This window comes from Salvelinus sp. IW2-2015, unplaced genomic scaffold (genome assembly GCF_002910315.2).
Source record: "Salvelinus sp. IW2-2015 unplaced genomic scaffold, ASM291031v2 Un_scaffold1108, whole genome shotgun sequence".
NCBI lineage: Eukaryota > Metazoa > Chordata > Actinopteri > Salmoniformes > Salmonidae > Salvelinus > Salvelinus sp. IW2-2015.
Window position 1 is genome coordinate 66,979 of NW_019942729.1, and position 26,847 is coordinate 93,825.

General features: G+C 45.0%; 1 protein-coding gene across 1 annotated transcript in view; it reads right to left on the reverse strand.

The window, feature by feature from the left end:
- Positions 1-2,048: 2,048 nt before the first annotated feature.
- Positions 2,049-26,847, reverse strand: part of LOC112069733 (rho GTPase-activating protein 29) — a 99,100-nt gene continuing 74,301 nt past the window's right edge. Inside the window, exons 17-26 of the mRNA XM_070438677.1 lie at positions 26,265-26,453; positions 25,943-26,080; positions 25,284-25,519; positions 22,088-22,412; positions 21,835-21,943; positions 20,833-21,745; positions 19,545-19,597; positions 19,223-19,496; positions 3,175-3,373; positions 2,049-2,216 (exon numbers count right to left, since the gene is read on the reverse strand). Of these exons, the coding sequence (XP_070294778.1) occupies positions 2,049-2,216; positions 3,175-3,373; positions 19,223-19,496; positions 19,545-19,597; positions 20,833-21,745; positions 21,835-21,943; positions 22,088-22,412; positions 25,284-25,519; positions 25,943-26,080; positions 26,265-26,453 (2,604 nt within the window). The remainder of the gene's footprint in view (positions 2,217-3,174; positions 3,374-19,222; positions 19,497-19,544; positions 19,598-20,832; positions 21,746-21,834; positions 21,944-22,087; positions 22,413-25,283; positions 25,520-25,942; positions 26,081-26,264; positions 26,454-26,847) is intronic.

The window sequence follows — 26,847 nt, forward strand, 5'->3', positions numbered from 1 at the left end:
CACTTGCCTACTCCTACTGCTCTCTCTTCGTTCCGCCCAGGTGTTCTCGCACACCCCGAGAGCTTCTGGTCAGCGGGGTGGTGGCACCGGGGATCCTCATCTCTCCAAGTGATTTCTCTCTTTCTCCCCTTACCCATCTGCTGTATCGCTCCTTTGAATTCCATGGCTGTCACAGTTACCAGCGCCTTTCAAGCTTAACATCCTTATTCATTTATCGCCCTCCAGGTTCCCTCGGAGAGTTCATCAATGAGCTTGGATGCCTTGATAAGTCCTTTCTGAGGACGCTCACCTGCTCACAGTTCTGGCGAACTTTAACCTCCCCACGTCTCTTTGACTCATTTCCTTCTCTGCCTCCTTCTTTCACTCCTGCTCCTCTTTTGACCTCACCCTCTCACCTTCCCCCCCCTACTCACAAGGCCAGGCAAATACGCTGCGACTGTCATCTTTACGTAGATGCCTGTTTCTTTCACACTGAAGCCTCCATGCAACTCCCCTCCCAAGTCCTCCGACCAACTACCTGTTTGTATCCTTTTTCCCTCTCGGCTCTCATCATCAACACTCTCCCACCACTGCCCCTAACTCGGATGGATATCGCGCCGTCCCAAACCTTACGCCTCTCTCTCCCCCGCTACCCTCTCCTCTTCCCATCCTATCATCTCTTCCCTCTGCTCAACCTTCTCCAACCTAGTCTCCTGATTCTGCCTCCCTCAATCCCTTCCTCTCCTCCCTTTCTGCATCCTTTGATTCTCTAATGTGTCCCCTATCCTCCAGGCCGGCTCGGTCCTCCCCTCCCGCTCCGTGGCTCGACGACTCATTGCGGCTGAGCTCACAGAACAGGGCTCCGGGCAGCCGAGCGGAATGGAGGAAAACTCGCCTCCCTGCGGACCTGGCATCCTTTCACATCCTCCTCTCTACATTTTCCTCTTCTGTTCTGCTGCTCAAAGCCACTTTGCCTAACTCTAAATTCCAAGACATCTGCCTCTCAACCTAGGGAACTCTTTGCCACCTTCTCCTCCTCCTGAATCCTCCTCCCCCTCCCCCCCCCCCCCCCCCCCGCCCCCCCCCCCCCCCCCCCCCCCCCCCCCCTCTCCCCTCTCTGCAGATGACTTCAGTCAACCATTTTGAAAAAGAAGGTCGACGACATCCGATCTCGTTTGCTAAGTCACACGACACCGTGGTTCTGCTCACACTGCCCTACCCTGTGCTCTGACCTCTTTCTCCCCTCTCTCTCCAGATGAAATCTCGGCGTCTTGTGACGGCCGGCCGCCCAACAACCTGCCCGCTTACCCTATCCCCTCCTCTCTTCTCCAGACCATTTCCGGAGACCTTCTCCCTTACCTCACCTCGCTCATCACTCATCCCTGACCGCTGGCTACGTCCCTTCCGGTCTTCAGAGAGAGCGAGAGTTGCACCCTTCTGAAAAAACCTACACTCGATCCCTCCGATGTCAACAACTACAGACCAGTATCCCTTCTCTTTCTTTCTTCTCGTCCAAAACACTTGAACGTGGCCGTCCTTGGCAGCTCTCCCGCTATGTCTCTCAGAATGACCTTCTTGATCCAAATCAGTCAGGTTTCAAGACTAGTCATTCAACTGAGACTGCTTCTTCTCTGTATCACGGAGCGCTCCGCACTGCTAAAAGCTAACTCTCTCTCCTCTGCTCTCATCCTTCTAGACCTATCGGCTGCCTTCGATACTGTGAACCATCAGATCCTCCTCTCCACCCTCTCCGATGGGGCATCTCCGGCGGCCCACGCTTGGAGTCGTCCTACCTGACAGGTCGCATTCTCTCTCTCTAGTGTGGTCTGATTAATAGTCACCTGATCTAGTGTGGACTGAGGGACTAGTTACCTATATCTAGTGTGGTCTGATGGAGTGGTCACTACACTCGCTGCTGCGGGAGAGAGAGAGCATCTGAGTCAAAGTCTATGGCCCTGATATGTACAGTACTTTTTTTTTTTTTTAACTCCACTTAGTTATTTTCTGAAAAGAAGTCAAGATGATTTGAATGTTTGACTGCCTGAAGAAAGTTATTTACCCTCTTTTTCTCAATGTACCGTTTCCTCCTCCTCTGTTTTCCCCTTCCCTAGCCTCTCTCGTTGGTCCTGGTACTTCAGTCTCCTCAGCGGGAAACCCTGCATGATGGTTGCCGTGGTGAAGGTTAGCAGGAAGAGGAACAGGATCAGACGATTGCTGTAGTTCAACACCTTACCACCCTGGACAGAATAAAGCATCCATTGGTTTTGTTAGTGTTTAGAGTTAGTCCTTATTTACTTGATTTACAAACACGAATATACAGGGTGACATCACATCAGTTATTATTACAAATTTATGGTGGCAAAAGTTGAACATTTCATTCCCCTAATCTTCCACTAGAGGTCACAACAGTACACTCCAAACTGCTATCTAAATGGTTCTGCTCTGTAAAGCAATGTGTAAAAAAAAAAATGTTTAATTGAACCTTTATTTAACTAGGCAAGTCAGTTAATATTTTTTATTTTATTTACAATGACGGCCAAACCCGGACGACGCTGGGCCAATTGCGCACCGCCCTATGGGACTCCCAATCATGGCCGGATGTGATACAGCCTGGATTTGAACCAGGAACTGTAGTGACACCTCTGCACTGAGATGCAGTGCATTAGACCGCTGCGCGACCTTTTACTTCAGTGGGCTAAATCAGGGACACACAGAGTGTTTCTTGGTAGTCTTAAACAAAAGTTTACACCTCACACACACGGCTTACAAACAGAAGACCTGTACTGTGTCAGATATGGAGTTGAAATGTATTCCATTTTGAGTTTTCATCCCATTATTACACTTTATATACATCACAAGGTGATGACTGAAAAATAACAAAACTGTTTGACATAGAAACACCAGATTTTCGGTGTAAATAAAAATAACATTCCATCCATGAGGCCACTAGAGGGCAATTTGATAATTTGACTGCAGGAAAGGGCTACTCATTGACCAACTAGTCATTTTGGTAATTTACAACATGGGCCCAACTAGGACTGACCATGATGATCCCAGTGAGAAGGGCGGTGCTGGCAAACATCACAAGGAAGCTATGAACCAGGTGTACCTCCACCTCTCCCACACTTCCCTCCCTTTCTTCCTCTCTCCTTCCCTCCCTCCCTTCCTTCCCTCCCTCCCTTCCTCTCTCCTCACCATGAGGATCCCAGTGGACATGGAGGTGCTGGAAGCCATCACGAGGAAGTAGTATATGAACCATGTGACCCCCAAGAGCCCGTTGGTGACCCCATGGCCTTCAGAGTCTCTTTGAGCATGAGCTTCTTCTCTAGGATGATTCTCTTCACCGTCATAGACACACAGTAGACCCTTCACCATCATAGACACACAGTAGACCCTTCACCATCATAGACACACAGTAGACCCTTCACCATCATAGACACACAGTTAGGACCCTTCACCATCATAGACACACAGTAGACCCTTCTACCATTATAGACACACAGTAGACCCTTCACATCATAGACACACAGTAGACCTTCACTCTAGACACACAGTAGACCTTCACCATAGACACACAGTAGACCTTCACCATCATAGACACACAGTAGACCCTTCACCATCATAGACACACAGTAGACCCTTCAACCCCATCATAGACACACCCGTAGACCCTCACCCACTGACACACAGTAGACCCTTCACCATCATAGACAACACAGTAGACCCTTCACCATCATAGACACACAGTAGACCCTTCACCCACCTAGAACCACACAGTAGACCTTCACCATCATAGACACACCAGTAGACCCCTTCACCATCATAGACACACAGTAGAACCCTTCACCATCATAGACACACAGTAGACCCTTCACCATCATAGACACACAGTAGACCCTTCACCATCATAGACACACAGTAGACCCTTCACCCACCTAGACACACAGTAGACCCTTCACCATTATAGACAAAACAGTAGACCCCTTCACTGTCCCCAGACACACAGTTAGACCCTTCACCATTCATAGACACACAGTAGACCGCTTCACATCATAGACACACAGTAGACCCTTCACCATCATAGAACACACAGTAGACCCTTCACCATCATAGACACACAGTAGACCTTCACCATCATAGACACACAGTAGACCCTTCACCATCATTGACACACCAGTAGACCCTTCACATCAAGACACACAGTAGACCCTTCACCATCATAGACACACAGTAGACCCTTCACCATCATAAGACACACAGTAGACCCTTCACCATCATAGACACACAGTAGACCCTTCACCATCATAGACACACAGTAGACCCTTCACCCATCATAGACACACAGTAGACCCTTCACCATCATAGACACACAGTAGACCCCCTCAAACCATCATAACACACAGTAGACCCTTCACCATCATAGACACACAGTAGACCTTCACCATCATAGACACACAGTAGACCCGTCACATCATAGACACACAGTAGACCCTTCACCGTCTCAGACACACAGTAGACCCTTCACCCACTAACACACAGTAGACCTTCACCATCATAACACACAGTAGACCCTTCACCATTATAGACACAGTAGACCCTTCACCCATCATAGACACACAGTAGACCCTTCACCGTCATAGACACACAGTAGGCCCTCACCATCATAGACACACAGTAGACCCTTCACCATCATAGACACACAGTAGACCCTTCACCCACCTAGACACACATAGACCCTTCACCATTATAGACACAGTAGACCCTTCACTGTCCCAGACACACAGTAGACCCTTCACCATCAAGCACACAGTAGACCCTTCACCCACCTAGACACACAGTAGACCCTTCACCGTCATAGACACACAGTAGACCCTTCACCGTCATAGACACACAGTAGACCCCTCACCATCATAGACACACAGTAGACCCCTCACCATCATAGACACACAGTAGAACCCTCACCCACCTGGACACACAGTAGACCCTTCACACACCTGGACACACAGTAGACCCTTCACCTGCTCCATCAAGATAGGAAGCAACAGTTCAACGTCAGCATGAAGCTAGGGGAGGAGAAGAGAAAGAGAGGAAGGAGGAAACAGGAAGGAGAAAATAAATGGAAAGATGAAAGGTGGAAAATAGAGAGGATGGGGAAAGGTGGGGAAGTGAGAGAGATGATAGGGGAAGGGGAAAGGTGGAAAGTGAGAGAGATGATAGGGGAAGAGGAAAGGTGGGAAAGAGAGAGAGATGATAGGGGGAAAGGAAAGGTGGGAAAGAGAGAGAGGAGAGAAAAAATTAGGTGAAATTACAATCAAACACTGTCATCTGTAAAATAACCACAGCAGGTATTTTAATGGTATTTATGTATTAGTGTCTGTAGCTAGACCCTTGTATATGTATTAGTGTCTGTAGCTAGACCCCTTATTTATGTATTAGTGTCTGTAGCTAGACCCTTGTATTTTATGTATTAGTGTCTTCTGTAGTAGACCCTTGGTATTTATGTATTAGTGTCTGTAGCTAGACCCTTGGTATTTATGTATTAGTGTCTGTAGCTAGACCCCTTGGTATTTATGTATTAGTGTCTGTAGCTAGACCCCTTGGTAATTATGTATTAGTGTCTGTAGCTAGACCCCTTGGTATTTAGTGTCTGTAGCTAGACCCTTGTATTTATGTATTAGTGTCTGTAGCTAGACCCCTTGGTTATTTAGTGTCTGTAGTTAGACCCCTTGGTATTTTGTATTAGTGTCTGTAGCTAGACCCCTGGTATTTAGTATTTAGTGTCTGTAGCTAGACCCTTTATTTAGTGCTGTATTGTTAGACCCTTGTATTTATGTATTAGTGTCTGTAGTTAGACCCCTTGGTATTTATGTATAGTGTCTGTAGCTAGACCCCTTGGTATTTATGTATTAGTGTCTGTAGCTAGACCCCTTGGTATTTATGTATTAGTGTCTGTAGCTAGACCCCTTGGTATTTAGTGTCTGTAGTTAGACCCCTTGGTATTTATGTATTTAGTGTCTGTAGCTAGACCCTTGGTATTTAGTGTCTGTAGCTAGACCCTTGGTATTTATGTATTAGTGTCTGTAGCTAGACCCCTTGGTATTTATGTATTAGTGTCTGTAGCTAGACCCCTTGGTATTTAGTATTAGTGTCTGTAGCTAGACCCCTTGTATTTTAGTGTCTGTAGCTAGACCCTTGGTATTTATGTATTAGTGTCTGTAGTTAGACCCCTTGGTATTTATGATTAGTGTCTGTAGCTAGACCCCTTGGTATTTATGTATTAGTGTCTGTAGCTAGACCCTTGTTATTAGTGTCTGTAGCTAGACCCCTTGGTATTTATGTATTAGTGTCTGTAGCTAGACCCCTTGGTATTTAGTGTCTGTAGCTGACCCCTTGGTATTTAGTGTCTGTAGCTAGACCCTTGTATTTATGTATTAGTGTCTGTAGCTAGACCCCTTGGTATTTATGTATTAGTGTCTGTAGCTAGACCCCTTGGTATTATGTATTATGGTCTGTAGCTAGACCCCTTGGTATTTAGTGTCTGTAGCTAGACCCTTGGTATTATGTCTTAGCTAGACCTTGTAGTTTAGTGTCTGTAGCTAGACCCTTGGTATTTATGTATTAGTGTCTGTAGCTAGACCCCTGGTATTTATGTATTAGTGTCTGTAGCTAGACCCTTGGTATTTATGTATTAGTGTCTGTAGCTAGACCCCTTGGTATTTTAGTGTCTGTAGCTAGACCCTTGGTATTTAGTGTCGTAGCTAGACCCTTGGTATTTATGTATTAGTGTCTGTAGCTAGACCCCTTGGTATTTATGTATTAGTGTCTGTAGCTAGACCCTTGGTATTATGTATTAGTGTCGTAGCTAGCCCCTTGGTATTTAGTGTCTGTAGCTAGACCCTTGTATTATTGTATTAGTGTCTGTAGTTAGACCCTTGGTATTTAGTGTCTGTAGCTAGACCCTTGGATTTATGTATTAGTGTCTGTAGTTAGACCCCCTTGGTATTTAGTTCTGTACTAGACCCTTGTTTATGTATTAGTGTCTGTAGTTAGACCCTTGGTATTTAGTGTCTGTAGCTAGACCCTTGTATTTATGTATTAGTGTCTGTAGTTAGACCCCTTGGGATTTATGTATTAGTGTCTGTAGTTAGACCCCTTGGTATTTAGTGTCTGTAGCTAGACCCTTGGTATTTATGTATTAGTGTCTGTAGTTAGACCCTTGGTATTTAGTGTCTGTAGCTAGACCCCTTGGTATTTAGTGTCGTAGCTAGACCCCTTGGTATTTAGTGTTACTGTTTAGCTGACCCTTGGTATTTAGTGTCTGTAGTTAGACCCCTTGGTATTTATGTATTACTGTCTGTAGCTAGACCCCTTGGTATTTATGTATTAGTGTCTGTAGCTAGACCCTTGGTATTTATGTATTAGTGTCTGTAGCTAGACCCCTTGGTATTATGTATTAGTGTCTGTAGCTAGACCCTTGGTATTTATGTATTAGTGTCTGTAGCTAGACCCCTTGGTATTTATGTATTAGTGTCTGTAGACTTAGACCCCTTGGTATTATTATTAGTGTCTGTAGCTAGACCCCTTTGGTATTTATGTATTAGTGTCTGTAGTTAGACCCCTTGGTATTTAGTGTCTTAGCTAGACCCCTTGTATTTAGTTGTCTTAGCTAGACCCCTTGGTATTTATGTATTAGTGTCTGTAGTTAGACCCCTTGGTATTTAGTGTCTGTAGCTAGACCCCTTGGTATGTAGGTATTAATAGATATTTGAACCTGGAAGGGTTAACAGTATACTTTAATATCATTTTGGTTTCTTTATGAGGAAGAGTAATATGTTCTATATGAAACACACTGATCCTAGAACACAGACACACTCATGCATTGATTGGGGGCCCCCTAGCAGACACAGGGCCCTAAGCGGTCGATTATGCCTGGAACCGGCCCTGATAGAGTATGTACTGTATGTGTCTGTATTGCTTTGTGTGTGACCTTCTCCAGTAGCTGGCGGAGCTGTCTTCCCTTGGCGTCTCTGGAGCAGAGGTTCTGTTCAGGTGCCACCACCGTGCAGATACACCGCCCGTCAGTATCCTGGGCTGAGCTGTACACCTGCCAACCCTCCTTAGGCCCGATGGTCTACACACACACCCCACCACCACCACGTCCTATTTGGGGCCAAGTGTGTGTGTGGATGTGAACATGGAAACAGCCCAGGGGGCCAGTCTCATCTCCTCTGACACCTCACCATCAGGTTTCCTATTGCAGACACAGCGTGTCTGATTGAGCTTCAACACTGCCAATTACCAGAATGGGCCCAGGGGGGACAACTGAGATGAACACACACACATTCTCTCAATAAGACTGCATAACATATCACACACACTAATTAGTTGGCAAACCATCATCCCTACAGTACATTGTAGCATCCAATGACAAAACATTTTGTTACGCTCTTCAATCAGCTTCTCCCATTCCTGTTCCTGTGTACACCAGCCCATGGGATTCCGTAGACTGCGTTCATTGTGGCGGAGCTGAAAGGGAGGGTGGTCAGACTGAAACCTGTAGCTAATCGGGCTCAACAAGGCCGGTTTGCTCTGTCACACTGAAGTGCAGTTAGCCTCAGAGGAGACAGACAGAGAGGGCGTGCGATCCACAGAGAGGAACAGGGTGCCCTCTTTTTTCCCCTTCCTACTACCCCCTAGGGCACGAGGCCTCACCCACTCACCCTGAAGGCCCACTCAGATGGAGGGTCCTAGGAGAGACAGTGAAGGCCCACTCAGATGGAGGGTCCTAGGAGAGACAGTGAAGACCAACTCAGATGGAGGGTCCTAGGAGAGACAGTGAAGGCCAACTCAGATGGAGGGTCCTAGGAGAGACAGTGAAGGCCCACTCAGATGGAGGGTCCTAGGAGACATTGAAGGCCAACTCAGATGGAGGATCCTAGGAGAGACAGTGAAGGCCAACTCAGATGGAGGGTCCTAGGAGAGACAGTGAAGGCCAACTCAGATGGAGGGTCCTAGGAGAGACAGTGAAGGCCAACTCAGATGGAAGGTTCTAGGAGAGACAGTGAAGGCCCACTCAGATGGAGGGTCCTAGGAGAGACAGTGAAGGCCAATTCAGATGGAAGGTTATAGGAGAGACAGTGAAGGGGCACAAAAGAGACTGACAGCTTTCCTTGTTTTTCTCCGACTAACCCTCCTGAGCAGATTTGTCTTTAGTAGAGGGAAAATTAGAAGTCCAAACAGCAATCGTATGCGCATATCACACAGGTGTTTTTGTCTGGTACTCATTAATATCTAGCCCGGTCCATCCCAGTCCAGCTTAGTCCAGCCCAGGTCCATCCCAGCCCAGGTCCATCCCAGCCCAGGTCCATCCCAGCCCAGGTCCAGAACAGCTCCAGCCCAGTCCATTCCTGTCCCAGTCCAGGTCCATCCCAGTCCAGGTCCATCCCAGTCCATTCCTGTCCCAGTCCAGGTCCATCCCAGTCCATTCCTGTCCCAGTCCATTCCTAACCCAGTCCATTCCTGTCCCAGTCCATTCCTGTCCCAGTCCATTCCTAACCCAGTCCATTCCTGTCCCAGTCCTGACCAGCTCATCTCTCCATACTGGTTCATCATGTGGATGACTTGGTCTCAGCTCACCTCTCCAAATGATGCTTTGTGAACAACAGGTGTAGACTAACAGTGAACATGCTTACAGGCTCTTCACAACAATGCAGAGAGAAACAATTTAATAATAGAAAGATAACGAAGAATGAACACACATTGAGTAACAATAACTAGGTTATATACACAGGGTACCAGTACTGAGTCAATGATAACTAGGTTATATACACAGGGTACCAGTACTGAGTCAATGATAACTAGGTTATATACACAGGGTACCAGTACTGAGTAATGATAACTAGGNTATATACACAGGGTACCAGTACTGAGTAATGATAACTAGGCTATATACACAGGGTACCAGTACTGAGTCAATGATAACTAGGTTATATACACAGGATAATAGTACTGAGTTGATGTGCAGGGGTACCAGGTAATTGAGGTAGATATGTACATATAACTAGGAGTAAAGTGTCAGATAATAAACAGTAGTAGCATATGTCATGATTTTAAAAAGTTTGTGCAAAAATGGCCAATGCAGATTGTTAAATAGTTAACCAAATAGCTACCCAGACTAACTATTTAACTAACTATTTAGCAGTCTTATGGCTTGGTGGTAGAAGCTGAACAAGGTCCTTTTGGTTCCAGGCTTGGTGCATCAGTACCGCTTGTCGTTCGGTAGCAGAGACAGCAGTTTACTTGGGTGGCTGGAGTCTCTGACAAATTTTTAGGGCCTTCCTCTGACACCACCTGGTATAGAGGTCTTGGATGGCAGGGAGCTCGCCTTGTGGTCGGACGCCAAGCAGTTGCCATACCAAGCGGTGATGCAGCCAGTCAAGATGCTCTCAATGGTGCAGCTGAAAAACTTGAGGATCTGAGGGCCCATGACAAATCTTTTCAGCCTCCTGAGGGTGTGCCACTACTGTGTGTAATGACATCAGTATCCCAATACCTATTTTGACCACAGCTTTAAAATAAAGATCCTGTCCTGAACTTTCATAAACGCAAACGGTCTTTCTCAGGGCTGCTGTGTAATTCAGCCAGCGTGGCTATCACCCAGGAAAATGTGCTGGCTGGATAAATCCTTAGCTAATAGTCAGATGGGAAAGTCAGGGTGATGGAATGTGTGCTACAGACTGTCTAAATATGAACAGAGCAGAACACTCTAGGTCCAGTAAGGCCTAGTCGCACCTGCTTGGGCCTGATCTTGGCGTTGGCCAGCTCATTGAACACAGACTAACAGAGGAACGTCCCTGAGAAGAAAGGACGTCAGAGTCTCATCATCCTTCAGAATGTCCTCTACCTTCAGCACTCGACTTGGAGATAAAAAGTGGTGGGGGATTGAGAGAGAGAGAGAAGGGGTGAGAGAAAGAGAGAAGGGGGTGAGAGAGAGAGAAGGGGTGAGAGAGAGAGAAGGGGTGAAAGGAGAAGGGGTGAGAGAAAGAGAAGAAGGTGAAGAGAGAGAAGGGGGTGAGAGAGAGAGAAGGGGGTGAGAGAGAGAGAAGGGGTGAGAGAGAGAGAAGGGGTGAGAGAGAGAGAAGGTGAGGGAGAGAGAGAAGGGGGTGAGAGAGAGAGGTGAGGGAGAGAAGCATTATTTGTTATTCGTTGTTTTCCATAACCTGTATATATATATTTTTATTGTTAATTGTTCTATTTTCTAATGTAACATTGTGTTTGGCAATATGTATCGATGTGTCATGCCAATAAAGCATGTTTTATTTGGAAACAGAGAGAGAAACAGAGAGAGAAACAGAGAGAGAGAGAGAGAGAGAGAGATAGAGAGAGTGAGAGAAACAGAGACAGATACACAGAGAGAAACAGAGAGACAGAGAGAGAAACAGAGAGAGAGATAAACAGAGAGAGAGAAACAGAGAGAGAGAAACAGAGAGAAACAGAGAGAAACAGAGCGAGAGAAACAGAGCGAGAGAAACAGAGCGAGAGAAACAGAGAGAGAAACAGAGATAGAGAAACAGAGATAGAGAAACAGAGAGAGAATAATGTTTTAAACCTCAGATAAGAGGAGAAGGAAGCACCACTGAGTTGATAATATCAGGGAGATGGTGAAAATTGAAGCGGTATTTCTTTACGTTGAACACAACAAGATAGTCCTTTGAAACTTTGACGAGACACGTATGGAATAAGAGACGATAAGAGGGAGACGTTGACATGTGAAACATCCAGACATGAAGGAAGACAGAGGTGTCCAGTCACTGAGGAATGACGGGATAAAGGTTGAACCCTGGGAAATGTCCTCAGTGTGTATGGTGGTAAGCCGGGAGGGGCAGACCTTTCACAATCAATCACCAACTGGAATGCCGTCAGCACCATTCTAGTTAGTAGATCCATCATTTGGGAGTTCTTCCCAGCAGAGTGGTCTTTGGCGTTGTCAGATCAGAATGAGAATGTATAAGCATCATTAAGGGCGCAGATAGCCTATGGTTAGAGCGTTTGGCCAGTAACCGAAAGATTGCTGGATCAAATCCCCGAGCTGACAAAGTAAATATCTGTTGTTCTGCCCCTGAACAAGGAAGTTAACCCACTGTTCCCCGGTAGGCCGTCATTGTAAATAAGAATTTGTTCTTAACTGAGTTGCCTAGTTAAATAAAGGTTAAATAAAACATAAAAATATTATGGGAATGTTAATGTTGGATCCCAGATAGAACCATAGCATGGGAATGTTAGCATTGGGTCCCAGATAGAACCATTAGTATGGGAATGTTAGCATTGGGTCCCAGATAGAACATTAGTATGGGAATGTTAGCGTTGGGCCCAGATAGAACCATTAGTATGGGAATGTTAGCATTGGGTCTCAGATAGAACCATTAGTATGGGAATGTTAGCGTTGGGTCCCAGATAGAACCATAGCATGGGAATGTTAGCATTGGGTCCCAGATAGAACCATTAGTATGGGAATGTTAGCGTTGGGTCCCAGATAGAACCATTAGTATGGGAATGTTAGCATTGAGTCCCAGATAGAACCATTAGTATGGGAATGTTAGCGTTGGGTCCCAGATACAACCATTAGTATGGGAATGTTAGCGTTGGGTCCCAGATACAACCATTAGTATGGGAATGTTAGCGTTGGGTCCCAGATACAAACCATTAGTATGGGAATGTTAGCGTTGGGTCCCAGATAGAACCATTAGCATGGGAATGTTAGCGTTGGTCCCAGATAGAACCATTAGCATGGAATGTTAGCGTTGGGTCCCAGATACAACCATTAGCATGGGAATGTTAGCGGTGGGTCCCAGATACAACCATTAGTATGGGAATGTTAGCGTTGGGTCCCAGATAGAACCATTAGCATGGGAATGTTAGCGTTGGGTCCCAGATAGAACCATTAGCATGGGAATGTTAGCGTTGGGTCCCAGATAGAACCATTAGTATGGGAATGTTAGCGTTGAGTCCCAGATAGAACCATTAGTATGGGAATGTTAGCGTTGGGTCCCAGATACAACCATTAGTATGGGAATGTTAGCGTTTGGTCCCAGATACAACCATTAGCATGGGAATGTTAGCGTTGGGTCCCAGATAGAACCATTAGCATGGGAATGTTAGCGTTGGTCCCAGATACAACCATTAGCATGGGAATGTTAGCGTTGGGTCCAATACAACCATTAGCATGGGAATGTTAGCGGTGGGTCCCAGATACAACCATTAGTATGGGAATGTTAGCGTTGGGTCCCAGATAGAACCATTTGCATGGGAATGTTAGCGTTGGGTCCCAGATAGAACCATTAGCATGGGAATGTTAGCGTTGGGTCCCAGATACAACCATTAGCATGGGAATGTTTAGCGTTGGGTCCCAGATAGAACCATTAGCATGGGAATGTTAGCGTTGGGTCCCAGATACAACCATTAGCATGGGAATGTTAGCGTTGGGTCCCAGATACAACCATTAGCATGGGAATGTTAGCGTTGGTCCCAGATACAACCATTAGCATGGGAATGTTAGCGTTGGGTCCCAGATAGAACCATTAGTATGGGAATGTTAGCGTTGGGTCCCAGATACAACCATTAGCATGGGAATGTTTAGCGTTGGGTCCCAGATACAACCATTAGCATGGGAATGTTAGCGTTGGGTCCCAGATACAACCATTAGCATGGGAATGTTAGCGTTGGTCCCAGATAGAACCATTAGCATGGGAATGTTAGCGTTGGTCCCAGAATAGAACCATTAGTATGGGAATGTTAGCGTTGGGTCCCAGATAGAACCATTAGTATGGGAATGTTTAGCGTTGAGTCCCAGATAGAACCATTAGTATGGGAATGTTAGCGTTGAGTCCAGATGAACCATTAGTATGGGAAAGTTAGCGTTGGGTCCCAGATACAACCATTAGTATGGAATGTTAGCGTTGGGTCCCAAATACAACCATTAGCATGGGAATGTTAGCGTTGAGAGAGGGAATAATTGTTTAAATCTCAGATAAGAGGAGAAGGAAGCACTACTGAGTTGATAATATCAGGGAGATGGTGATACGACCTTGAAAATCCCAGTGAAAATTGAAGCGGTATTTCTTTACATTGAAGACTACAGATAGTCCTTTGAAACTTTGAGGAGACACGTATGGATAAGAGACGTAAGAGGGAGACGTTGACATGTGAAACATCCAGACATGAAGGAAGACAGAGGTGTCCATGTCACTGAGGAATGACGGGATAAAGGTTGAACCCTGGGAACCATGCTTACGGTATGTGTTCTGTTAGGAAGGTAAACACGTGATTTCTCACAAAATAAACAGTTCTGCTGTGGTGAAAATAAGCTGCCTGCAGTGTTGGGGAGTAGTGAACAACATGTAATTCAACAAGTAATCAAACTGAATGTTGCGTTAGCACGGTGGTAGTGGAACTACACTGGAAAAAATATATAAACGCAACAGTCCATATAAGGAAATCTGTCCATTGAAATAAATTCATTAGGGCCATATCTATTGATTTCACAGGCCCACCCACCGGGGAGCCAGGCCCAGCCAATCAGAATGAGTTTTTCACCACAAAAGGGATTTATTAAAGACAGAAATACACCTGTCACACCTTCTGTCAGGTGGAAGGATTATATTGGCAAAGGATACAAGCTCACTAACATGGATGTAAACCCATTTTAGATCAATAAGCTTTTTTTGTGCCAATGGAAAATGTTTAGGATTATTTTCTTTTACTCATGAAACAAGGGACCAACACTTTACATGTTTCGGTTTTCTTTTCAGCGTAAATTCCAATCTTGGTAGTGTTTTCAGTAGTTAATTATATATATATATGTTTTTGTGTGTGTTGAAGCTAAATACTGGTACTATACACTACTTTTTTGTGTGTGTTTAATGAAATATGGAGGAAGTAGGCAAGAACGTCCTTTTTAAAAGAAAATCAGATCTGCCTTGTCCTCACTTGAAGTTGTTGTGTTTAATAGGATCAATTCCACGTTCTGTTAACATCTGAAAACGTCTTTTCTTTCACCATTTTAGATGTGATCATTTCTAAACTACAGGTCATTCAGAAAGTATTCAGACCCCTTGACTTTTTCCACATTTTGTTACGTTACAGCCTTATTCTAAAATCAATTACATAAAATGCCAGGTTTCCTCCAGATATGACGCGTGGCATTCAGGCCAAATAGTTCAATCTTGGTTTCATCAGACCAGAGAATCTTATTTCTCACAGTCTGAGAGTCGATTCGGTGCCTCTTGGCAAACACCGAGCGGGCTGTCATGTGCCTTTTACTGAGGAGTGGCTTCCGTCTGGCCACACTACCATAAAGGCCTGATCGGTGGAGTGCTGCAGAAATGGTTGTCCTTCTGGAAGGTTCTCCCATCTCCACAGAGGACCTCTGGACCTCTGTCAGAGTGACCATCGGGTTCTTGGTCACCTCCCTGACCAAGTACCTTCCAGGTAAATGCATAAAAAGAGAAGGATGATGTTTGGTTGAAGTGTAGGTTTGTAGCACACCTCCATTGAATAACATCCAGACACTTCCCTATACAATACAAATGCCTAAGTGTCAGTCAAGCTATAGATAAAGACGAGGGACTCATCCTCGTTAAAACGAGCAGCACGAGCAGTTAACGGCTTGATAAAGCATCTTGTACAATTATTCATTGTAACCTTTCAAATGACTATATACAAAAAGTTATACTGTATACAAAATACTGCATTACAAAAAGTAGAAATGTGTAATGCGCAAAATCTGTAGAAGTCTGGATTAAGCATAGGTAAACGCATCAAACAAATGCTTGATAAAGTGGCGATGCACTCGACTGTAACACTTGTTGAAATAATATTTTTGGGTAAATAAACATACAAATGCAGCGTACAAAACCTTTATAGAACAGATACGGGTCGTTCCACCGTATATGGGTCGTTCCACCATATATGGGTCGTTCCACCGTATGATATGGGTCGTTTCACCGTATGATATGGGTCGTTCCACCATATATGGGTCGTTCCACCGTATGATATGGGTCGCTCCACCATATGATAATGGGTCGTTCCACCGTATTGATATGGGTCGTTCCACCGTATGATATGGGTTCGTTCCACCGTATGATATGGGTCGCTCACCGTATGATATGGGTCGTTTCACCGTATGATATGGGTCGCTTCACGCTATGATATGGGTCGTTTCACCGTATGATATGGGTCGTTTCACCGTATGATATGGGTCGCTTCACCGTATGATATGGGTCGTTTCACCATATGATATGGGTCGTCAAACCATATGATATGGGTCATTCCACCGTATGATATGGGTCGCTCCACCATATGATATGGGTCGTCAAACCATATGATATGGGTCGTCAAACCATATGATATGGGTCGTTCCACCGTATGATATGGGTCGTTCCACCATATGATATGAGTCGCTCCACCATATGATATGGGTAGCTCCACCATTTAAAGACCACATGTTCAACTTTATGAAAGACATCCCAAGAGGTTATATACATTTATAAAATACTAGAAAGTGTCCAATAAAGTAACAGGGTTGATTATTTAATCTTTAAATCAGCCATAAATCCCCTTTTGTGACAGGTGGAATGGAAGCTTGTTGTGTGCAACAAGGAGTGAAAATTGAATGCAAGCTTCACAAAAGACTAACAAATGTAAAAACATTTCTAGCCTGTGTATCTATATGGGTAACTGGGTTCACGTGTTATGCTCGACCCGCTTCAGTTGTCCACTACAAAACATCAGAAAATGGCCATAAACAGTCAAACCAGCTCACCTGCTTTTATACTATGATTTTAGTATTACATGCTGACCACACCGCTCGCGTTGCAAAATAAATGCACACATACATGTTATTCAATCATTGCACCCACACTGCTCAGGGGCGTCAACGAGCATTATTATAGAACTTGGTTCTAATTTTGACCCCGCAGCAAGTGCCGCCTCTCAAATCTCCTCATTGGTTTTTAGGAGCATATACCCACGTGGGTGATTGAAAGATAAACTGACGTCCACACTCCAGTCCAGTTTGTGGTGGTAATACACCTTAAAGTTGGTTGCCAACTGCCATTTAAAATCCACAGAAGAAGAAGACTGAAGGAGGAGAGGCTACTAGGAACTAACTAGGTTTTTCCCCTTTTATGTGTGGATTATTTGTCAGAGTAGAGAACACATGGGTCATAATTCTACAATGATCCAGAAAAAGAAGGACCTTGTACATTTCAGGTAAAATAACTACCCAATGTTTATATCCCAGGACAAATGAGCTAGCAACAGCACACTAGCTAGCTAAATGTCCATGAATGTTTCATGTGTTTCGACCTGTCCCCAAATTAATAAAGTTGGTTTGAATTTTTTTATTTTTTATATTTCAACCTGTGTGTCCTGATCGCTTATGGTGTTGACAAACAAAATCAACATGTTTGTGCCCGGTCTAATCAGCATGATAGATATTCAATATTTTAAAAGGAATAGTTTCACCATATTCAAATGAGTGTTTATTTCACGTAATAGGGTCGACCTTAAAATGAGGGACAGATGTAAATGAATCGCTCATCACATGAAATACAGTGAGCTCCAGAAGCATTGGGACAGTGGCACACTTGTTGTGAGAAAGTTAGAGGCATAAATATCATACCCCCAAAAAATGCTAACCTCCCCTGGTATTGTAATAGTGAGAGGTTAGCATGACCTGGGGGTATGATATAGAATGCTAACTTCCCCTGGTATTGTAATAGTGAGAGGTTAGCATGACCTGGGGTATAATATAAAATGCTAACCTCCCCTGTTATTGTAATAGTGAGAGGTTAGCATGACCTGGGGGTATGATATAAAATGCTAACCTCCCCTGGTATTGTAATAGTGAGAGGTTAGCATGACCTTGGGGTATGATATAAAATGCTAACCTCCCCTGTTATTGTAATAGTGAGAGGTTAGCATGACCTTGGGGTATAATATAAAATGCTAACCTCCCCCGTTATTGTAATAGTGAGAGGTTAGCATGACCTTGGGGTATGACCTCAAGTAACTGTCTTAGTCATCATTATTCATGATTCATTCAGGACTATCCGTAATAATGGTAGCATCCACATGAATGTAGAAGTGTTTGGAAACATATTATATTCTTATTTACAATAAAAGTGACACAAAACATGATTTACCATTAATTTCTATTGGGCACAAAATAATCTGAAACATCCAAAACAAACAGCAAATGCATCCAATAAGTCTGTAGAGTCACAAGCTTGATGTAATCATTGTGTTCTAGCAATATGGGGACCCAACATACTAAGCTTTTGACTACTTTAATACATAAGTGAATTTGTCCCAATACGTTTAGTCCCCTAAAAATGGGGGGGGGGGGGGGAGGTTATGTACAAAAAGTGCTGTAATTTCTAAACGGTTCACCCGATATGGATGAAACTGAACTCAAATTAAAGCTGACAGTCGGCACTTAAACATCAACGTCATTCTTCATTTCAAATCCAAAGTTCTGGAGTACAGAGGCAAAAACAACAACAACACGTGTCCATTCCCAATACTTTTGGAGCTCAATGTAAATAATGATCTTCAAAGCAACAAAAAAACTAGGGCTTTACAATGACGGTGAAACCAGGAGACATTTTGGGGGTTAAGTGGGTTAAACATCTTGCCAGAAGTCCCAGAGGGTGCACGGAGGGACAATTCTGATTTTTCTTTCTCACTTTAGCAAGTCTAAGATTGATTGAATTATCCACTGGTCTATATTAAAATGACACTTCATTTAAATATAACAGGCTTTTACAATTCCATATTGGTGCACAATTTCTACATACATTATCAAAGGGACATAAAAGGCACTGTTTTTCTGAATGAGCCAGCTGTCTTTTGAGTAAAAGTAATTGCACAGTTTAAAAAGAGGAAAACAAAATGCTGTAACAAAATGGCGTACATAAAACAGTCGTAGTGATCGGTACTAGAAGCATGTTTTTATTCGGTGGTTTTCTTTATACAGACATTTTGCAGAGAAACCTACAACAGTAACTTACAAACACACACATTGTTGCGTAGTTAACTTAAGTGCATCCTGTCTTCATTTTGGAGACCTGCAGTACAATAGTTCCTTCCAGCACCAACTGTCGAAGTCCAAAACAGACAACAAGGGGCTCCAAACAGACAACAAAACAGACAACAAGGGGCTCCAAAACAGAAGAAATATGACTTGATGAATTGTAACGACGTCCAGTGAGTGATGAGATAAAGACGGACACACAAATGGGCCTCGCGGTGCTCCAACTCCTGCAAGCGTCTGGGCCGTAGTCTCTGGTACACAGGCTTGGCTTCCTGACTGAAGTCTTCAGGACTGGAGCTGGGGGACTGGGGCAGGGACAGAGAATGGCCTGCAGCCTGCCGCGGAGCCTCACTGTACTCATCCACAGTGTCCTCATCCACAGAGACCTCCAGACCCATCTCCTCTTCCTCATCATCTTCTCCTCCTCCTCAGTGCTGTTAGCTACAGTGGCGTGTTCTTTAGCCCCACTCACCTAGCGCATTGGCCATCCAAAACGACAACAGGGGCTCCCAAACAGCAAAAGGGCTCCAAAACAGACAACAAGGGCTCCAAACAGACAACAAGGGGCTCCCAAACAGACAACAAGGGCTCCACAGACAACAAGGGCTCCAAACAGAAACAAGGGGCTCCAAAACAGACAACAAGGGGCTCCAAACAGACAACAAGGGGCTCCCAAACAGACAACAAGGGCTCCCAAACAGACAACAAGGGGCTCCCAAACAGACAACAAGGGGCTTCCAAACAGACAACAAGGGGCTCCAAAACAGACAACAAGGGGCTCCAAAACAGACACAAGGGGTCCCAAACAGAACAAGGGCTCCCAAACAGACAACAAGGGGCTCCCAAACAGACAACAAGGGGCTCCCAAACAGACAACAGGGGCTCCAAACAGACAACAAGGGGCTCCAAAAACAGACAACAAGGGGCTCAAAACAGACAAAAGGGGCTCCAAAACAGACAACAAGGGGCTCCAAAACAGACAACAGGGGCTCCAAAACAACAACAAGGGCTCCAAACAGACAACAAGGGCTCCCAAACAGACAACAAGGGCTCCCAAACAGACAACAAGGGGCTCCCAACAGACAACAAGGGCTCCCAACAGACACAAGGGGCTCCCAACAGACAACAAGGGTCCCAAACAGACAACAAGGGGCTCCCAAACAGACAACAAGGGGCTCCCAAACAGACAACAAGGGGCTCCCAAAAGACAACGAGGGGCTCCAAAACAGACAACGAGGGGCTCCAAACAGACAAACAAGGGCTCCAAACAGACAACAAGGGGCTCCAAAACAGACAACAAGGGGCTCCAAAACAGACAACAAGGGGCTCCCCAAACAGACAACAAGGGCTCCCCAAACAGACAACAAGGGGCTCCCAAACAGACAACAAGGGGCTCCCAAACAGACAACAAAGGGCTCCAAACAGACAAACAAAAAGACAAAAAACAGACAACAAGGGCTCCAAAACAGACAACAAGGGGCTCAAAACAGACAACAAGGGGCTCCAAAACAGACACAAGGCTCAGACAACAGGGGCTCCAAACAGACAACAAGGGGCTCCAAAACAGACAACAAACAGACAAGGAATATATTACACCTCCATGGGAATTTAATTTCACAGATCATGAAATTATTTAGTGTTGTTTTCTTCTACAACATGACACATATTATACAGATATGAACATTTAAATTCACATTCAAGAAGAAATATGACTTGATGAATTGTAACGACGTCCAGTGAGTGATGGAGATAAAGACGGTCACACAAAATGGGCCTCGCGGTGCTCCAACTCCTGCAAGCGTCTGGGCCGTAGTCTCTGGTACACAGGCTTGGCYTCCTGACTGAAGTCTTCAGGACTGGAGCTGGGGGACTGGGGCAGGGACAGAGARTGGCCTGCAGCCTGCCGCGGAGCCTCACTGTACTCATCCACAGTGTCCTCATCCACAGAGACCTCCAGACCCATCTCCTCTTCCTCATCATCTTCCTCCTCCTCCTCAGTGCTGTTAGCTACAGTGGCGTGCTTCTTTAGCCCCACGTCACCTAGCGCATTGGCCATGCTCCCCGTGGGGTGTTTGTAGAAGGTTCCAGGGGGTGGCTGTAAAGTGCGGGGGGGTCTGAATACAGTGGGCACTTGGCTGTACTCCCACACGTTCTCCTCTCTTCTCAGAGTCCTGCCCGGCCACACTGCGATGGTGCAGCCACCCCTCCCGAAGGAAGAGGATGATGGAACAGACGTGGAAAGGCTTCTGGTCGAGTCCTCCTCCTCGTCTGCTGAAGGCAGGTTGATCTTAGCTGTCCTGGGGGTGATGTCATAAGGTTTGTACTGCCTGTCCCAGGTCCTGCGTAGCGTCCCTGTGTCCATGTTCCGGTATTGGCTGGTCACCCTCGACTTTGGCTTCTCATCTTCCGACACCTCCTCGATCGACTGGTCCCGCGTAACGCTCTTGGCGCTCCCGGTACCGTTGACTTGATCGGCGGTGTTCCTGGCGTTCCTCTCGTCCACGCCTCGGGCCGGGTTCAGGAGGCGTTCGGCGGGCATGCTGACAGGCCGGGAGACCAGCTTGGAGCGGGGGTGGCGGAGATGGACCCGGGAGGTGGTGCGGGGGGCCTGGGTTAAGCTCCTTTCCCCCCTCTCTCCTCCTGAACTCTGGACCTCAGGGACCTCGTCTGCTACTACAGAGGACAGAGAGGATGAGTCAGTAATAAAATAGCAGGATGTGAACAGTGTATACACTGTACGGCTATAGTGGAGTAATACTGACCAGGGGTAGAGTCTCTCCTATCAGACGTGGGGTTCCCATCTCTGACCCCCTTCATTGCATGGGTGGAGGAGACTATAGAGGAATGACACTTAAAGACTTTACAGCTCTGCTACGATGGACCGGGGACAGGAAACAGAGGAACAGAGAGAGAAAAACACAAAAAAGAGAGAGAGAGTGAGAGAAGAGAGTCATCGTTGCTGTTCTAGTCAGTAGAAGCTAGATCCATAACAGGTTAATCATATTTCTCACTTACCTCCTTGATGTCTACAAGAGACTGTCTGCTGAGCGTCTTCTCCTGAGTGGTGAAGCTGGGGTATGGGTCCTGATCCTCTAGGGAGAAGCTCTCCTCAGAGGGGCCTGGGGGGCCCTGGGGCCGTGGCAGGGGGCTGACGGGGGCATCAAAGATCATCTGATAGTGTCTGATGAGGAGCTCCACGGTGAGTGCCTGGTAGGGGTAGTCCACCAGGGAGGACAGGGACACCTCGGCGTCCGTCTGTCTGGGTTTGATGAGCGTGGGGCCGAAGATGATACCTAGGTTAGTGGCTGTCATCTTGTTCTCCTCCGCCTGCTCGGTCACCCTACAGGGGAGAGGAAGGATGAAATAAGGAGGTGGACTTCTGGTTCATTGTTACTGCTGTTGCAGGTTTTGGTAGTTACTTTGCGGGATGTGTGTTTTAAAGAGCGAATGCCTTGAAAAAGTAATGAATACCCTCTGAAAATGGCCTGTGGCATAGATATGAGTCAGAAACATTAATACTAGTGTCAACATTGACTACAAATTATAAATAGGATCAGTTTGGTCATAAAGCCAGTCTCGTCTAAAAATTGAGTTTGTAACCTCAGTGTGTCACAACAGGTAAATGAATAGACAGACAGACCTGGCCAGCAGCAACATCACAATTCATTACAGATTTATCTTAGATTTATTCTGGGTTTTTTGAGGAAATGAAATAGACTTCCGTGTCTACAGTGTCTCATGAGAGACAATCATTAACCAAACGCAGAATCGGTCAGGAGGAAGGCCCTAACAATTGTCAGACTCCAGCCACCATAGTCATAGAGTCCAAGTCTAGCTCTAAGAGGCTTCTAAACATCTTCTACCCCCAAGCCATAAGACTGCTGAACATCTAGTCAAATGGCTACCCAGACTATTTCCATTGCGCCCCACACACTTCACACCGCTGCTACTCTCTGTTATTATCTATGCATAGTCACTTTTTAATAACTCTACCTACATGTACATATTATCTCAATTACCTCGACTAACCGGTGTCCCGCATACTGACTCTGTAACGGTACCCCCTGTATATAGTCTCGCTATTGTTATTTCACAGTGGGTGCGAAACCTGGAGAGGCCTACAAGCCACAGTGTCTCGCACACACACTGTGAAATTTTGTGGAGGATCAATGATGATCTGGAAGAAAACTTGCTTCCTTCTGCTCTGACAATGTTCCCCCAACACTGAGGATTTGTTTTTCCAGCAGGACAATGCTCCATGCCACACAGCCAGGTCAATCAAGGTGTGGATGGAGGACCACCAGATCAAGACCCTGTCATGGCCAGCCCAATCTCCAGACCTGAACCCCATTGAAAACCTCTGGAATGTGATCAAGAGGAAGATGGATGGTCATAAGCCATCAAACAAAGCTGAGCTGCTTGAATTTTTGCGCCAGGGTTGGCATAAAGTCCCCCAACGTTAATGTGAAAGACTGGTGGAGAGCATGCCAAGACGCATGAAAGCTGTGATTGAAAATCAGGGTTATTCCACCAAATATGAACTCTTCCTAAGTTAAACCATTAGTATTGTGTTGTTTAAAAATGAATATGAACTTATTTTCTTTGCATTATTCGAGGTCTGACAACACCACATCTTTTTTTGTTATCTAAATGGCCACATTTTTATTTGGAATTTGGGAGAAATGTTGTCAGTAGTTTATAGAATTAAACAAAAATGTTAGTTTTACCCGAACACATACCTATGAATAGTAAAACCAGAGAAACCGATAATTTTGCATTGGTCTCTTAATTTTTTCTAGAGCCGTGTGTGTGTGTGTGTGTGTGTGTGTGTGTGTGTGTATACACAGTTGAAGTCGGAAGTTTACATTCACTTAGGTTGGAGTCATTAAAACTAATTTTTCAACCACTCTACAAATTTATTGTTAACAAACTATAGTTTTGGCAAGTCGGTTAGGACATCTACTTTGTGCATGACACAAGTAATTTTTCCAACAATTGTTTACAGACAGATTATTTCACTGTATCACAATTCCAGTGGGTCAGAAGTTTACATACACTTAGTTGACTGTGCCTTTAAACAGCTTGGAAAATTCCAGAAAATGTCACGGCTTTAGAAGCTTCTGATAGGCTAATTGACATAATTTGAGTGAATTGGCGGTGTACCTGTGGATGTATTTCAAGGCCTACTTTCAAACTCAGTGCGTCTTTGCTTGACATCATTGGAAAATCAAAAGAAATCAGCCAAGACCTCAGAAAAATAATTGTAGCCCACCACAAGTCTTGTTCATCCACGGGAACAATTTCCAAAGGCCTGAAGGTACCACATTCATCTGTACAAACAATTGTACGCAAGTATAAACACCATGGGACCACACAGCCGTCATACCACTCAGGAAGGAGACGCGTTCTGTCTCCTAGAGATGAACGTACGTTGGTGCGAAAAGTGCAAATCAATCCCAGAACAACAACAAAGGACCTTGTGAAGATGCTGGAGGAAACAGGTACAAAAGTATCTATATCCACAGTAAAACAAGTCCTATATCGACATAACCTGAAAGGCCGCTCAGCGAAGAAGCCACTGCTCCAAACACGCAATAAAAAAGCCAGACTACCGTTTGTAACTGCACATGGGGACAAAGATCGTACTTTTTGGAGAAATGTCCTCTGGTACACCTCCAATTGACTCAAATTATGTCAATTAGCCTATCAGAAGCTTCTAAAGCCATGACATCATTTTCTGAAATTTTCCAAGCTGTTTAAAGGCACAGTCAACTTAGAGTTATGTAAACTTCTGACCCTCTGGAATTGTGATATAGTGAATTATAAGTAAAATAATCTGTCTGTAAACAATTGTTGGAAAAACTACTTGCGTCATGCACAAAGTAGATTTCCTAACTGACTTGCCAGAACTATAGTTTGTTGACAAGAAATTTGTGGAGTGGTTGAAAAATGAGTTTTAATGACGCCAACCTAAGTGTGTGTAAACTTCCGGCTTCAACTGTATATATAAAAATAAAACACAAACAATATCATGTTTTTGACTACACTGGACCTTTAAGCTGAGTATCTGTATTAATAGGGTTGTATTCTGCCTTAAGATCCACTGACTTAACTCAAAGTCTCCCATTGACATCAATACATTATTTACATGAAAGTCAGAATTGCGCAGCACCAGTCAACTCATCTAAATTCTCTGAATAGATTTGGGTACCTGTGCAGGTGTTGGATGAGGAACTGCAGGGTCTTGTAGTGGGCCGGGGGCAGCTGTCTCAGTAGGTCTTTTATCTTAAAGAGGACCCGGTTGAGCTCCACACTGACCTCCGGCGGGGTCATGGAGGCGGGGCTGACCCTGGACGCCTCCACCTCATCGACGATGATGTTCTGGCTCTCCTTGGCCAGGCCGATGAAGTCATTGTAGAAACGGAACAGGATGAGAGGCTCTGGAAGCTACAGGGAGAGAAAATAAACAAGGAAGTTCATTTTAAACTGGAATGAAGACAAATATACAACAGACAGGAATGGAGACAAAGAGAGAAGCTATAAACTAGCAATGAATGAAGACAAGGAAGATAAGTCAATATTATTGGGCTAGTGTGCGGTCTGTCTGCCTGGAGTACTCTGTAATTACACTMTTAGAAAAAAGGGTTTCAAAAGGGTTCTTCGGCTGTCTCCATAGGATAAACTTTTTGGTTGCAGGTAGAACCCTTTTTGGTTCTATCTAGAGCCAAAAGGGTTCGAACTAGAACCGAAAATTGTTATTCAAAGGGTTCTCCTATGGGGACAGCCGAAGAACACTTTAAGGTTCTGGATAGCGACTATCTTGTCCTGAAGAAGTCTGCCTGTCTGGTCTGGTCTGTCTGTGTGACCCACCTGTCTCAGGTAGAGTTTGAGCACGTTGCTGATGTCATGGGGGTAAAGGTCAGATAGCTCCACGAGGTCCTTGCCGTTCTCAAATACCTGACAGAGCTTCTCCACACGGGACTTGGCCCCGTTCACGCGGTAGATCCCCTGGACAACCAAGACACAACACATCAGCTCAGATTTTGGGCCATTTTATTCTCCTAACAAGCATCATTTCCATGCAAAAAACCAGAACATCTTCAGGGGTGGGTGACATCTGAAACAATGGAGAAGATTTACCAAACAAGCGAGGCTATATAACGTTCCAATGAAAATGCTAGCATTATGTTACCTTCATGTCCAGCGCTCTATTCTCGATCTCAGAGGTACACTTCCTGATTATGAAAGGGATTCCGTCTGGGTTGTTCCTAACTGCTTGGGTGAAGTCGACACCAAAGAGGTGCAGTCTACCATGCAGCTTCTTATGACCACACTGGATGGCCAGAGTGTCCAGACACTTCTTATGGCAGGCCAGGAAGCACTGGGAAAACAGCAGTCCGATAGTTAATATATCCAGCTAGCAACACTACTGTATATAATCCACCTGGCATATAGCTTTTATCCAAAGTGACTAACATACACAGTGAGTGTATGTTATCGACAGCGGGAATTGAACCCACGACCTTGGCGTTGCTAGCGCCACCCTCTCACAGAGCCACAGCGATACATAAACGTCTGAATAATAATAATAATAATAATAATAATTAAAGTAACCATCTTTCACTGTCCTGTTCCAATCTATCCAAATAGTATGTCAATGTTTAATAAATATGTCATGTAACTCTATGTAAAATAAGCAGAGCTGAGAGAACATTCTAGTGAGAGGAGAGTACAGTTCTCCCAGAAAGAGGCCCAAATATCCAGTGGTGGATGAT